This window comes from Vigna umbellata, chromosome 9 (assembly GCF_029865625.1).
Source record: "Vigna umbellata cultivar VRB3 chromosome 9, Vumbellata_1.0, whole genome shotgun sequence".
Lineage (NCBI taxonomy): Eukaryota > Viridiplantae > Streptophyta > Magnoliopsida > Fabales > Fabaceae > Vigna > Vigna umbellata.
This window is the reverse complement of record NC_142173.1, coordinates 8,010,152-8,021,220: the sequence shown is the minus strand read 5'-3', so window position 1 is coordinate 8,021,220 and position 11,069 is coordinate 8,010,152. Positions and strand designations below refer to the sequence as shown.

The window sequence follows — 11,069 nt, the reverse complement described above, 5'->3', positions numbered from 1 at the left end:
ATGACATCATTGTCACGGTTCATCCCAAAGTTGGCCGAGCGAATCCGACTGATCTTGAAGAAGATGAGAAAGGGCTTGGGGGAGAAGTGGGATGATAATTACGAGAAGGTGTTTACGGAGGTGAAAGCCATCCTGGTTAGTCCGCCCGTAATGATCCAGTCGATAGCCAATAAAAAGCTCCAACTTTACTTGGGTGTGTAAGAGAAAGCGATCAGCGCAATATTGTTACAGGAGAACCTTGAGCCGAAGCTTATTTATTTTGTTAGCTGAGTGCTTCAAGACGTGGAGACTCAGTACCAGTAGGTGGACAAGGTCGCACTCGCCTTGTTAAATGCAACCAGAAGGTTAAGGCCATATTTCCAGAGCCACCAAGTTGTGGTTCGGACGGACCACCCTATATCCAAAATCTTGAGAAAGCTTGACCTTGCTGGACGGATGGTGGTCTAGGTAGTAGAGCTATCCGAATTTGGATTGCGCTATGAAGCCAGAGGATCCACCAAGGGGCAACACTTAGTGAAATTCATGATCAAACTACCCCACGCCACACTCAATCCTGAATAGAACTTGTATGTAGATGGAGCCTTCGGTAGAGGCGGAGGAGGTGCTGATGTAGTTCTAGAAGGACTAAACGGGTTCTTGTTAAAACATTCCCTCGTGTTCAAATTCAAGGCCTCCAACAACTAGGAGGAGTATGAAGCGTTGGTGGCAGGTTTGGAGTTGGCAAAAGATATCCGCGTCCGACGATTGACATGTTGGACAAATTCGTAATCGATGGTCGATCAGATGAACGACAAGTTCCAGGTCAAAGACTTTCACAAGGCCTCAGTGTTGATTAAAGAGTTCGAAGCACTCGAAATAAAACACAAAGAGGAAAATACCGAGCAAACATGCTTTCCAAACTGTTTGGCGAGAAGGAAAACATAAGAGATAGGTGGTCACATTAATTTTGAATTTAAAACTTTATTCTGACCCGTTTGACCCGTTTTACATTAATTACTAAATTTAAGTACTGAAGTACCTTTGATACCCCGATCGATTTAGAAGGAAGATTTATACTTAAAATAAACATAAAATTCCATGCTGCTAAGAAGTGAAAGTGTGAAGGACGGTTAAACTTAAATCGACGAAATCCGTTTTAACATTCTAGTAGTAGTTGAAAAAGATGATCCCATAACAATTACATTGATATGTTTTTAATTATTAAAAAAATGGATTCTCTATTTTATTTTTAGTTAGTGAAGAAAATTAAATTTAAATAAATAATTATTAAAAAGACCATTAAACCTTCCTTTTTCATTTTAATACTTTCTTCTATCTTAATTAAGGGTTTTCTGAATTGAAAATGAAGTTAAAACCGTTCGCGTGCTTTGTATATCAATGCCAGTGAGAGAAACTCTCTCTTCCTCTCTCTAGAAACCCTATTGCACGCTTTTCAATCCAGCTCAACAATGGCCAACAGCAATCTCCCTCGAAGAATCATCAAGGTTCGCATCCATTTCCTCATTGATATCCCGATTTTAATATCAGTTTCAGTTTTCTCTAATCGATTCGCTCGGTGGCTGATAAAATGGAAGAAAGTCGAATTCCAGTCATGGATTTTCTGTTTCTTCCCTGCCCTGTGTTATCACGTGTGGATTTCCGAAAATTTCCCTATTGCTTAAATTCAGTGGCGACTAGAATGAAAAAAAGTTGAAAAACGCATGAAATTTGAAACGTCTGAGGAGCTAAATATCGGGGACTCAACTACCCTTTTTCTTTTTATATTCGTTGGAAATGAACCGTATTTCTGGGTTTCTAAATTCTTATATTTGAATTTCGATCTATGTAGATGTTTTAAACGTTTTTTTATTCTTTATTTCAACAGGAAACACAGCGTTTGCTCAGTGAGCCAGGTAACTGATCGTTCCAAACTTTACCTTTGTTTGTTTATATTAAAGTTTTGTTCTCAGTTTCTTGTACTGCTATAGAGCTCGTCCTTAGTTGAATTGGTAGCACTGATGTATTTATTTAGCTTAATTTAGTGTCGTCTTAGATATATGGAATGATATTACCCTGGTAATTTAATGGTCTAGATAAAGATTCAAGTCAAGGGTCGTGATGTGTCATGCTTTTGTTTTCATTCTGCTGATTACTTGTTTTATCAGTTTCTGATATTATGATGATCTTATGATGCAGCACCTGGAATTAGTGCGTCCCCATCTGAAGACAATATGAGATATTTCAATGTGATGATCCTGGGACCAACCCAGTCACCTTACGAAGGTAGTTTTGGGTTTGACAGCATAATTTTCTACCTTCTAATAATTCAAATATATATTGTTGTTTTAAATTATACTTACAAGTAATGTGGGAAAAAAATTCCTCTAGATTTGGTTAAGTGTTTTTTAGGAATTAGAAAGTATCTGGAAAATTCATGTAAGCAATTGTGTTCTACAGTTTCTGGGAATGTCATTTTGCCATGAAAATTTCGTCCCTTTAGTTTTACTTTTTCAGTCCATGCTCTCTTGCTTTAGTATGTGTTTGGGTGGGTGTTTGCGATGTTTGTTTTAGATGATTTTATAAAAATGATTTGGTTGGTATGAATATAAATCGAAGTGATCTGAAAAAGTGAATATAAATAGGTAGAGTTGATGTTGTTCTCTCTAATACTCCAAACCCCCAGTGTTATTGTTGCTTCTCTTCAACATTCATGACCTAACTTGTTTCAGATTAAAAGTTATCCAATTATGATTTGAAACATTCAATCATGTAAAGAGATGGATTTTGGCTTGGAAAATGCAAAATCAAACAAGCTAAAAGATAGCACACTATTACTCTAGTTATGGCCTATTTGCCAAGTCAGACAGATTACTGTTAATGAACTTGTGGCCTACTTGCCAAACCAACCTACCAAACTATTCCTGTGGTTCTGACCTGTTTGCCTATCAAAACAAACTATTATTCTGCCTGTGGTGTACTTGCAAAACCAAACAAACTATTACTCTATTTGTGGGCTACTTGCTGGTAGTTCTTTTGTGTGTACCTTTTGTGATATTTTACAAAGCATGAAATTACAAGGTCTCTGAGCAGCATGTTTCTTATTACCTGTAATGCACCTTGAATTGGTTTCATGTATCCATTTCATATATGATACTGATACTCTAAGGTACTTCACTGGATGATTTATTTTTTTTACTTTGGCAATTTTTAAGAAATGTGATTTTAATTTGAATTTGCACAGAATTAAATTTATTTATTTATTATTCTTTAAGAGCTTTTATATTGGTCACATATTCTATCCGCTTATTTTAGAGGCTTATTGTCGAAGATACACATTGTATCTGTGTATCATAGCTCACTAAGGTTATGAAACTAGAGAATTTACGAAAAATCGTGAGAGGTCCGTAAATTCTTCTCATTAAGATTTCATATAAAAAGTTATTAAAATACCTATAAATAACATAATGATCAAATATTATAATTCCACAATAATGCAAAACTGTAAATCTCAATAATAAGGCAACAAGTCTAGTGGTTCATTGCCACTAAATAAGTTCAAACAACATCAAATAAGACATAAGTTCATGACAAGTAGTTTCTTTTAACATTTCTACCATAGCTATGAATAGCTAACGTGTCCTGTTTTTCCACTCAATATCTATTATTTTAATCCTAAGCAATTGAGCAGGCACTTGTATTGCCCTTTGCTGAATTTGATTAACATTCAGACATATTCGATAGTAAGATGGTGCTGACTGTATAGGAGTTGCAAAATTAGGAAATAGTAATCAAGGTTGTCAAATTCGAGAGTTTACATAAACTTTTGGAGCTTCGTAAATTTGAGTTTACGTAAACTCAGATTGTAAACTTGTAAAAATATTTTAAAATATTTATAAATACATAATAATTTAATATTTATAATGTTATAAATAATTTTTTAGTTTTTACAGTATTATAGTTATTAGTTTATCATATTATATATTTTTAATTTTTTTTAATATTATTATTCTTTATTATAATTTTAATTGATTATAGTTTATACCTCCCATACTCATGTTCAAACCTATGAAGTGCCATTGTGAACAAAGAAAGAGAAAAGATGAGAGAAACACTAACAACTAAGAGGGTAGCTTTACTAACAGAAGAACCCTAATAACGTTTCATTCTTTCTCCTCAATGTATTGTTTAACTTAAAAACAAAATAAAAAAACTTAAACTCTATCATGAAGTTACAAGTTTGGCTGAGTTAACTGAGTCCATCATGATTCCACTGAGTATGCTAAAAGATTAAATTCATTGCTTAGTTAAGTTGAAATAAGGTGCTGAGATCATAAACTCATGCAACTTTACAAGCTGGGTTTTAGGAAAAGGGTCTCTACTCTTATGTACTTGTTGAATATAGTAATACTAGCTATAAGATTAATCTCCCTTGTGTTGAATATACACGTAGGGAACTCTATTTGTAATAGAAGAAATATGGGTTAAGCCAAAATACAAAGAAGGAATAATAACAAACTAACTAAAGATAAAGATAAGATATCTAATAATTTAATATATCTAACACTTTCTGTCAAGCTTATGTATACAAATTGTATGTAGCAAGCTTGTTACATACACACACATAGGGTACTCTATGTACTTGTTGAATATAGTAAAATTAAGTATAGGATTAATCTCCCTTGTATTGAATACACACATAGAGTACTCTATTTATAATAGAAGAAATATGGGCTAAGTCCAAAATACAAATAAAAAATAATAACAAACTAACTAAAGATGAAGATAAGATATATAAGATATCTAATAATCTAATATATCTAACAATACTCATTGTGATTTGTTTTCAATTTGGAATGTTTACTTGTGTTCCGATTGAAGTTGTTAGTAGAGATTTAAACTCCCGTTGAGGAATTGTTTCTGTATACTTGCATGTTGCATCTCTTTTTTAATTGAATTTCTTTCTATGGTTATCAAGTAACAAGATTTAGAACCTTTGGCTTTTAAGGGCATAATCACTTATTCTTATTTAGTCTTGTTTGTTCCATGTTATTATGCTTGATTGTATTTACAAGATCTTGAATTTTTGAAACTTTCCCTGCCAAAATAGTATAATGAAAAAGGAAAGCATAAATTGTAGTTTACCTCTGAGGATGGGTGGTTTTCTTTGAATTCTGTATATTCTGATTATGGTTATATTTGCAACCAATGCTGTCAAGATTGCAATCTAAATTGTAAGCTTACACAATCTTACAATCTTCTTACCCTTGACCAAGCTGAGTAGCCCATAAGATCACTCCTGCGTGGGATTATAGTAGGACTGATGTGTGATCAAATCAGGATTGTGGAGTCATGTGATTTGGGTCTTCTGGGTCCGGTTGCATAACCTGATTCACCCAAATCCAGTTTCTTAACCTTAATATCCCATTTTCTAATTACTTCTTAGTCTCAATCTCTCTGCTCTCTCCAACCTCTTTTATTGCTTCAATAAAAGACCCTTATCACGGCCCTGCAGTGTCCAACTTCAACTTGGGGCTCTACCTTCCTCCTCTTCTTTCATTGCAGTTTGCCCAAAACCTTTTCTATTTACACATCTGTTTTGTTCTCGATCAAGGGGTGATTTTACCTCTATTCTGTTTTTAACAAACTATGGTCTTTTTTATATGTTCTGTTGGGTTCTTCTGGCCTTTCTTTGAGATATCTTTTCTGATTTCTTTTATTGTATTCTTTGATTTCTGTTATATTCAGTATCTTTTGCCGTCCTCTGCCAATCCCAAGTAAGATGTTGACCACAATGTTTGCAACATTGAAGTAAAGCAGTAGTTTTTTTTTTTTTGTAGATCAGATGTTAGTTACTTCTTTCTCTATCCTACATTTGGGAATAATGGATGGTTATTGCGTTACTTATTTTGTAATATCTCTCTGATGGTTACGATATTTATAATTCCATTGTTTCCTTAAATATGTCCTTCCTGCTCATACTGACTAACATGTTTTATTGTTTGTATTACTAGGAGGAGTATTTAAGTTAGAACTATTTTTGCCAGAAGAATATCCAATGGCTGCTCCGAAGGTATTTATGTAATATTATTCTTTTCAACTGCATCTTCGTATTCCTTTGCTATTATGTTTCTGCTGAACTCCTGTACTCCAAAATGAAAAACTAAATTATCAAGTTTTAGCTGTCTAGTTGATTATAATTTAAGATGTTTGGTTTATTGTGATAAGATTCATAATAAGAATGGAAGAACCACACCACGAAAGATAGCAATAGTAGTTGGAGAGCCCTATTATCTCCACATTCTATTTTGGAACTCAAGTCCCTACCTTGTAATAGCTCCAATAATTCATGATGCACCACAGTCAAGTGCAGATGTAGGTTGGCTGTGCAGAAAACTGGCATCACTACCTGATAGCAACCTCCTAGCTAGGTTGGGCCAAAACTAGAAGAGAGGCTATGGGGTTTGGTTCCTTAGGTGAAGTTGGTGCGGAATATGGTGGGCAAAGGGACAAGGTTGCAGAAACTATGGTTGGAAGTGGAAGAAGACTCACGGCCTTAGTTGGTGATATAGTGTTGGTGTGGTGTTTGGTGGCTAAAACAGAGGTTAGACTAACTCTAAGAGGAATGTGACTAAAGGGGTCTCATGGGTTGTTCTAGTCTTGATCTAAGATGAGTATTATGGCCAAAAATGGACATCTTAACATTACTCAACAACAAAGATGAATACATGAGAGGGACACCTCAACTTTTAGGCTAAGGGTGTCTCCTAAAAACCCTAAAACCCAAAACTTTTCATGCCTACACAACTTGGCTGAGAAAGTGACCCTCTAAGGAGTGGACAAGTGTCCACAAATCATCTCGAATGAGGGAAGGACATGTGGCCATTAACTAAGGAGAATCCTCTCCATTCCTAGAATGCCATGTGGTCACTACTAAAGTTAAATCCTCTCCAATGGAAGTACGACACATGGCACATACACTCACATGGTTTGGGATGACTTAAGCAAGGAAAAACCCTACACTAATTAGGCTTTAATACAAGCCTTAAAGAAACCTATTCTATTTGGAGCTTTCCTTTGAGGTCTGAGGTCCTGTTGTACTGTAAGTTCACTATAGGAAGTGGTATACCTACAGCTCTTCTGTTTATTTGTTTCATGGTGGTTCTCTTGAGCAGGAATCTGAAAGGCATGTGTCCTCTTATTTTATTGTTTTTGATACCATTATGGTTTTAAATGTGCATTGCTTTTCACAGGTTCGGTTTTTAACAAAAATATATCATCCAAACATTGATAAGGTGCATTTTACTTTCCCTAAATTATCATTTCTTTTACTGTAGTTATTTTTCTCACATATTCTTGTTGACTTAGCTTGGCAGAATATGTCTTGATATTCTGAAAGACAAGTGGAGTCCTGCTCTTCAGATTCGTACTGTTCTATTAAGGTATTGTTATCTTGAGGCTATTAGATGGTAGTTTATTCTGAAGTTTGATAGGCCTAATACTTGTTGGTTTTAAAAAACTGTAATTTTTTTTCCTAAAACATGTGATCATGATTATACAGAAGAATACTGATTTGCAAACTGGAAAACTTATACTAAATCACTCTGCCGGTATGGAAGAATAATTTTTTGTTTTTATTTTGGTCAGACTTTTGTTGTGAAAATCAAGTAATTGTCTGTGCCCCTTCATACTTTTGACTAATTTTTTTGAATCAGAATGTTTTCTGTTTTTATTTTATTCTCTGTTTTCAAAAGTTTGTAAAAGAACAATAAAAATGAACTTTTATTTTTTAATTTTTTTGTTTTCAATTTTTCCTGTATGAAAAATATTTAGGAACAGGAAACAGTAGAAATAGTAAATGTTGTGGGGTGGTTAGCTCTTGTCATGGCAAACTAGAATGCCACACAGCAAGGGGAAGGTTGTGGGGCAAGTCAATGGAAACTATTTTATTAATCTGCTATCAGTTGGAAAGAGTAATAAAATAATACGAGGTTGTTGGCATTTTCTAGCATTCAAGCTCTATTGAGTGCACCAAACCCAGATGATCCACTTTCTGAAAACATTGCCAAGCATTGGAAATCTAATGAGGCCGAGGCCGTTGAAACAGGTATATTTTTGAGATTTATAAAGAATTAGCTGATAATGGTGGCATCAATTTCATGTTCTCATTAAAATGTGGCTTTGAAATCTGCAGCGAAGGAATGGACCCGATTATATGCTAGTGACGCCTGATGATAAGGTTCAAAGTATGGCTCCATAATAACAATTGTAACCATCATTTTATACTGGAATTCTAGCGGATCTATGAATTATCGGAGTTAATATCCCTGGCAGCTTCCAGTTACCTGTTAATTTCTTCTCTTGGGAGCTGCCATATCTTTTACTTGTCTAACAATTTAGAACGTGCTTCAATCATCGGCTGTGAAGTAATTTGTTGTTCTGAACTCAACATCAAAGGCCAAAATTTGCGAATTAGTTTATGTTCTCTTTAGCTTAATATTGAATGAGATGTTGAATGACATGTTGCAGCATGGTTGATGAGATAATTGTGTCTCTTAACTATTTCGTCGAAAGTATGCATAAAAAATGTCAGATGTCTGATCTTTACATGAATACCATAACTTTTTGAGATATTAGATTTGTTTTCGGCCGAGAGAATGTTTAGGTCTACAAAAACAATTAAGATTTCGGTTGATATCATTGTTACACCTAAAGCACATAATTGCTAGATAGTGAGGGCACTTGATTTTCTAAATGGAAAAAAGGACTTTTCAGTTGAAATGTAGAGATAAATTTCATTTTAAAAATTCCGATAATTTATAAGAAACTATATACGTGAGTTTGTGAATGATTTTTTATATTTTATTTATTTCTTAATTCATAAATAAGGATTGTGCAAATAAGATCTTCTAAACATTTAGTAATGGGTGTGTACTTGTTTTCTAAGGTCTTTTCACTTACAATGGAATAAACTAAGCATGTACTTTTACTGATACCTTTATCTGCATCTCTCAGTCTCATAAATGCCAACATAAAAAGCAACATGCAAGCTTTCCAAGACAATAATTTGTGTGGTCCAAAAGAAATAGATGATGTAAGAAACAAAGGAGGCAAATGTATTTTCAACAAAGGAATGGTAGATTGATTTCCAGAATAATTTATTATGTTCCGGAAACTCAATTCCAAAGTAATAGGGCGTAGGAAGAAAATAATAGGGTGCAAGAAGTAATTTCCAACAAAGGATGGTAGAGAAGACAATAATCATTCACATTAATATTGAATTAAGCTACAATTTTCTACAATCACTTGTTGGATTTGTCTTTCCCTATATAGGATGAAGGGTACCTAAAGGTCGGCTTTTACCTCCTGCACTCTTGCAATGTCGTTTCGTACCTCTTCAAATTTTCAAAATAACCATTTTATCCTCTGAAATAAATACATATTTGGGAAATTTTTTGAACAAGTTTTCGAGATTTTTTTTGCATTTTTATTTTCTTTCGTTGCAGCGTTCTCTTGTTTTTTTTTCTGGAATAACGATGATGATGGAAACAGCAAGTGATAATGGAGGATGCTTGAGTCTTTTCCTATTATTATAAAAGTGCAATTAGTAATTGTAGGGGTAGAGTAAGCAATAAGCTCTAATGGTTATGCTAAAGTTGTTCACCCTTGTCGAATACTCTCAGAAAAGGGTAAAAATATTATTGTACAATCTAAACTATAAAGTGATGATTTCCAAAGAATAACAACATAATGTTAGGTGGAAGAAACATAATTTTTTAGCCAAAGTTATTAATTTAGGTCTTCTTTATTATATATTAACTCAATTTTGTTATTTTCACTTAGTGTGAGTCTTTATTATGGTGTTTTTGGATGGTTTGATTGAATTTAGAAAACAAAAATAATTGTCAGTTGTTCATTGTGTTTACTCCTTCAATGATTTAGTTAAAGGGGTTATTTCTTTGTTTTCCTAATTACATGTCATTTTTTAAACAAAAGTTTAAGCAGTAACAAATTGACATCACCAACCAACTTGTTGATGTTCTGAATGGTACATAATTCTTTTTTTTTTTCAATTCGAGATTTATAAATTACAAATTAATCAAAAGGAGAAACATATTAAATATAACTAATCAAAATTTCTTATAAAGATTAATTATAAGCAAATAAAGGTTTCTTCCTTCAATGATGAAGCGGCATAACAAAATATAGTGATTAAACCATCAGGCATGATATTGGATAAATGGCGAGAGTGATGTGATGCACGTATGTATGTAAATTGTGAAAGATATATAGAAAATAAAATAAAAGACTTTTATTCAAAATCAATATGTCTCTAATATAGTCTGAGTTCGGACATTCTAACCAAAGATTTTGCTTTAAGTCTTCTCCGTAAATATAAATATCTCTAGACAAATTTCGTTCTAAATAGTTTTAAGGAAAAAGAGAAATATTTAAATTAATTTGTGAAAGTTCCTTTGTATGAACAACTAGTATTTTATATGATTAAAAAAAGCTATAAAACCTATCTTAAATATTTTTTATGATATTTTATTTATCTATGCATAAACTTGATTTTATTTTAGAAAGATTTAATTTTTATTTATATTTTTTTCCACTAAAAGTATCTAAAGATAATTTTGCTCAACTACAATGATAATTTAAAAGAGAAATAGTTTGTTAAGAGAAATAGTTTGTTGTACATATATTCGACCCAATAAATATATTAAGTAACATGACTTAACATGGTTTATTTAATATTATTGACTTAAAATAGTTAAATAATATTTTAAGAGATATTTGTTAGTGCAATCATCATACATTAATTTTATATGTTAACAATTTTTGGTAATTTGATTATCTCAAAATATTCCTTAATACCATATTTTTAGGAATATACAATATATCATGTAAGTCATAAGGTATATGAACAATATATGTGTCACATTATTATTATTCTACTAATTATTTGTTATTATTTAATATCAACCGCAATATTACCTGTGTTATCACATAAGTCATAATTTTCATAAACCCTATAAATACATATGGTATTTTATCAAGAAGTACTTACTCTCTCATACTCACTATTTTTT

General features: G+C 32.8%; 1 protein-coding gene across 1 annotated transcript; it reads left to right on the top strand.

Annotated features, from left to right (window-relative positions):
• The first annotated feature begins 1,327 nt into the window (after positions 1–1,327).
• On the top strand, positions 1,328–8,497 carry LOC124847095 (ubiquitin-conjugating enzyme E2 35-like). Its single transcript, XM_047324488.2, has 8 exons — positions 1,328–1,484; positions 1,865–1,892; positions 2,176–2,262; positions 5,991–6,049; positions 7,230–7,271; positions 7,345–7,418; positions 7,986–8,083; positions 8,171–8,497. The coding sequence occupies exons 1-8, from the start codon at positions 1,449–1,451 to the stop codon at positions 8,206–8,208; spliced, it is 462 nt and encodes a 153-aa protein (XP_047180444.1). The 5' UTR covers positions 1,328–1,448; the 3' UTR covers positions 8,209–8,497.
• Positions 8,498–11,069: the final 2,572 nt, after the last annotated feature.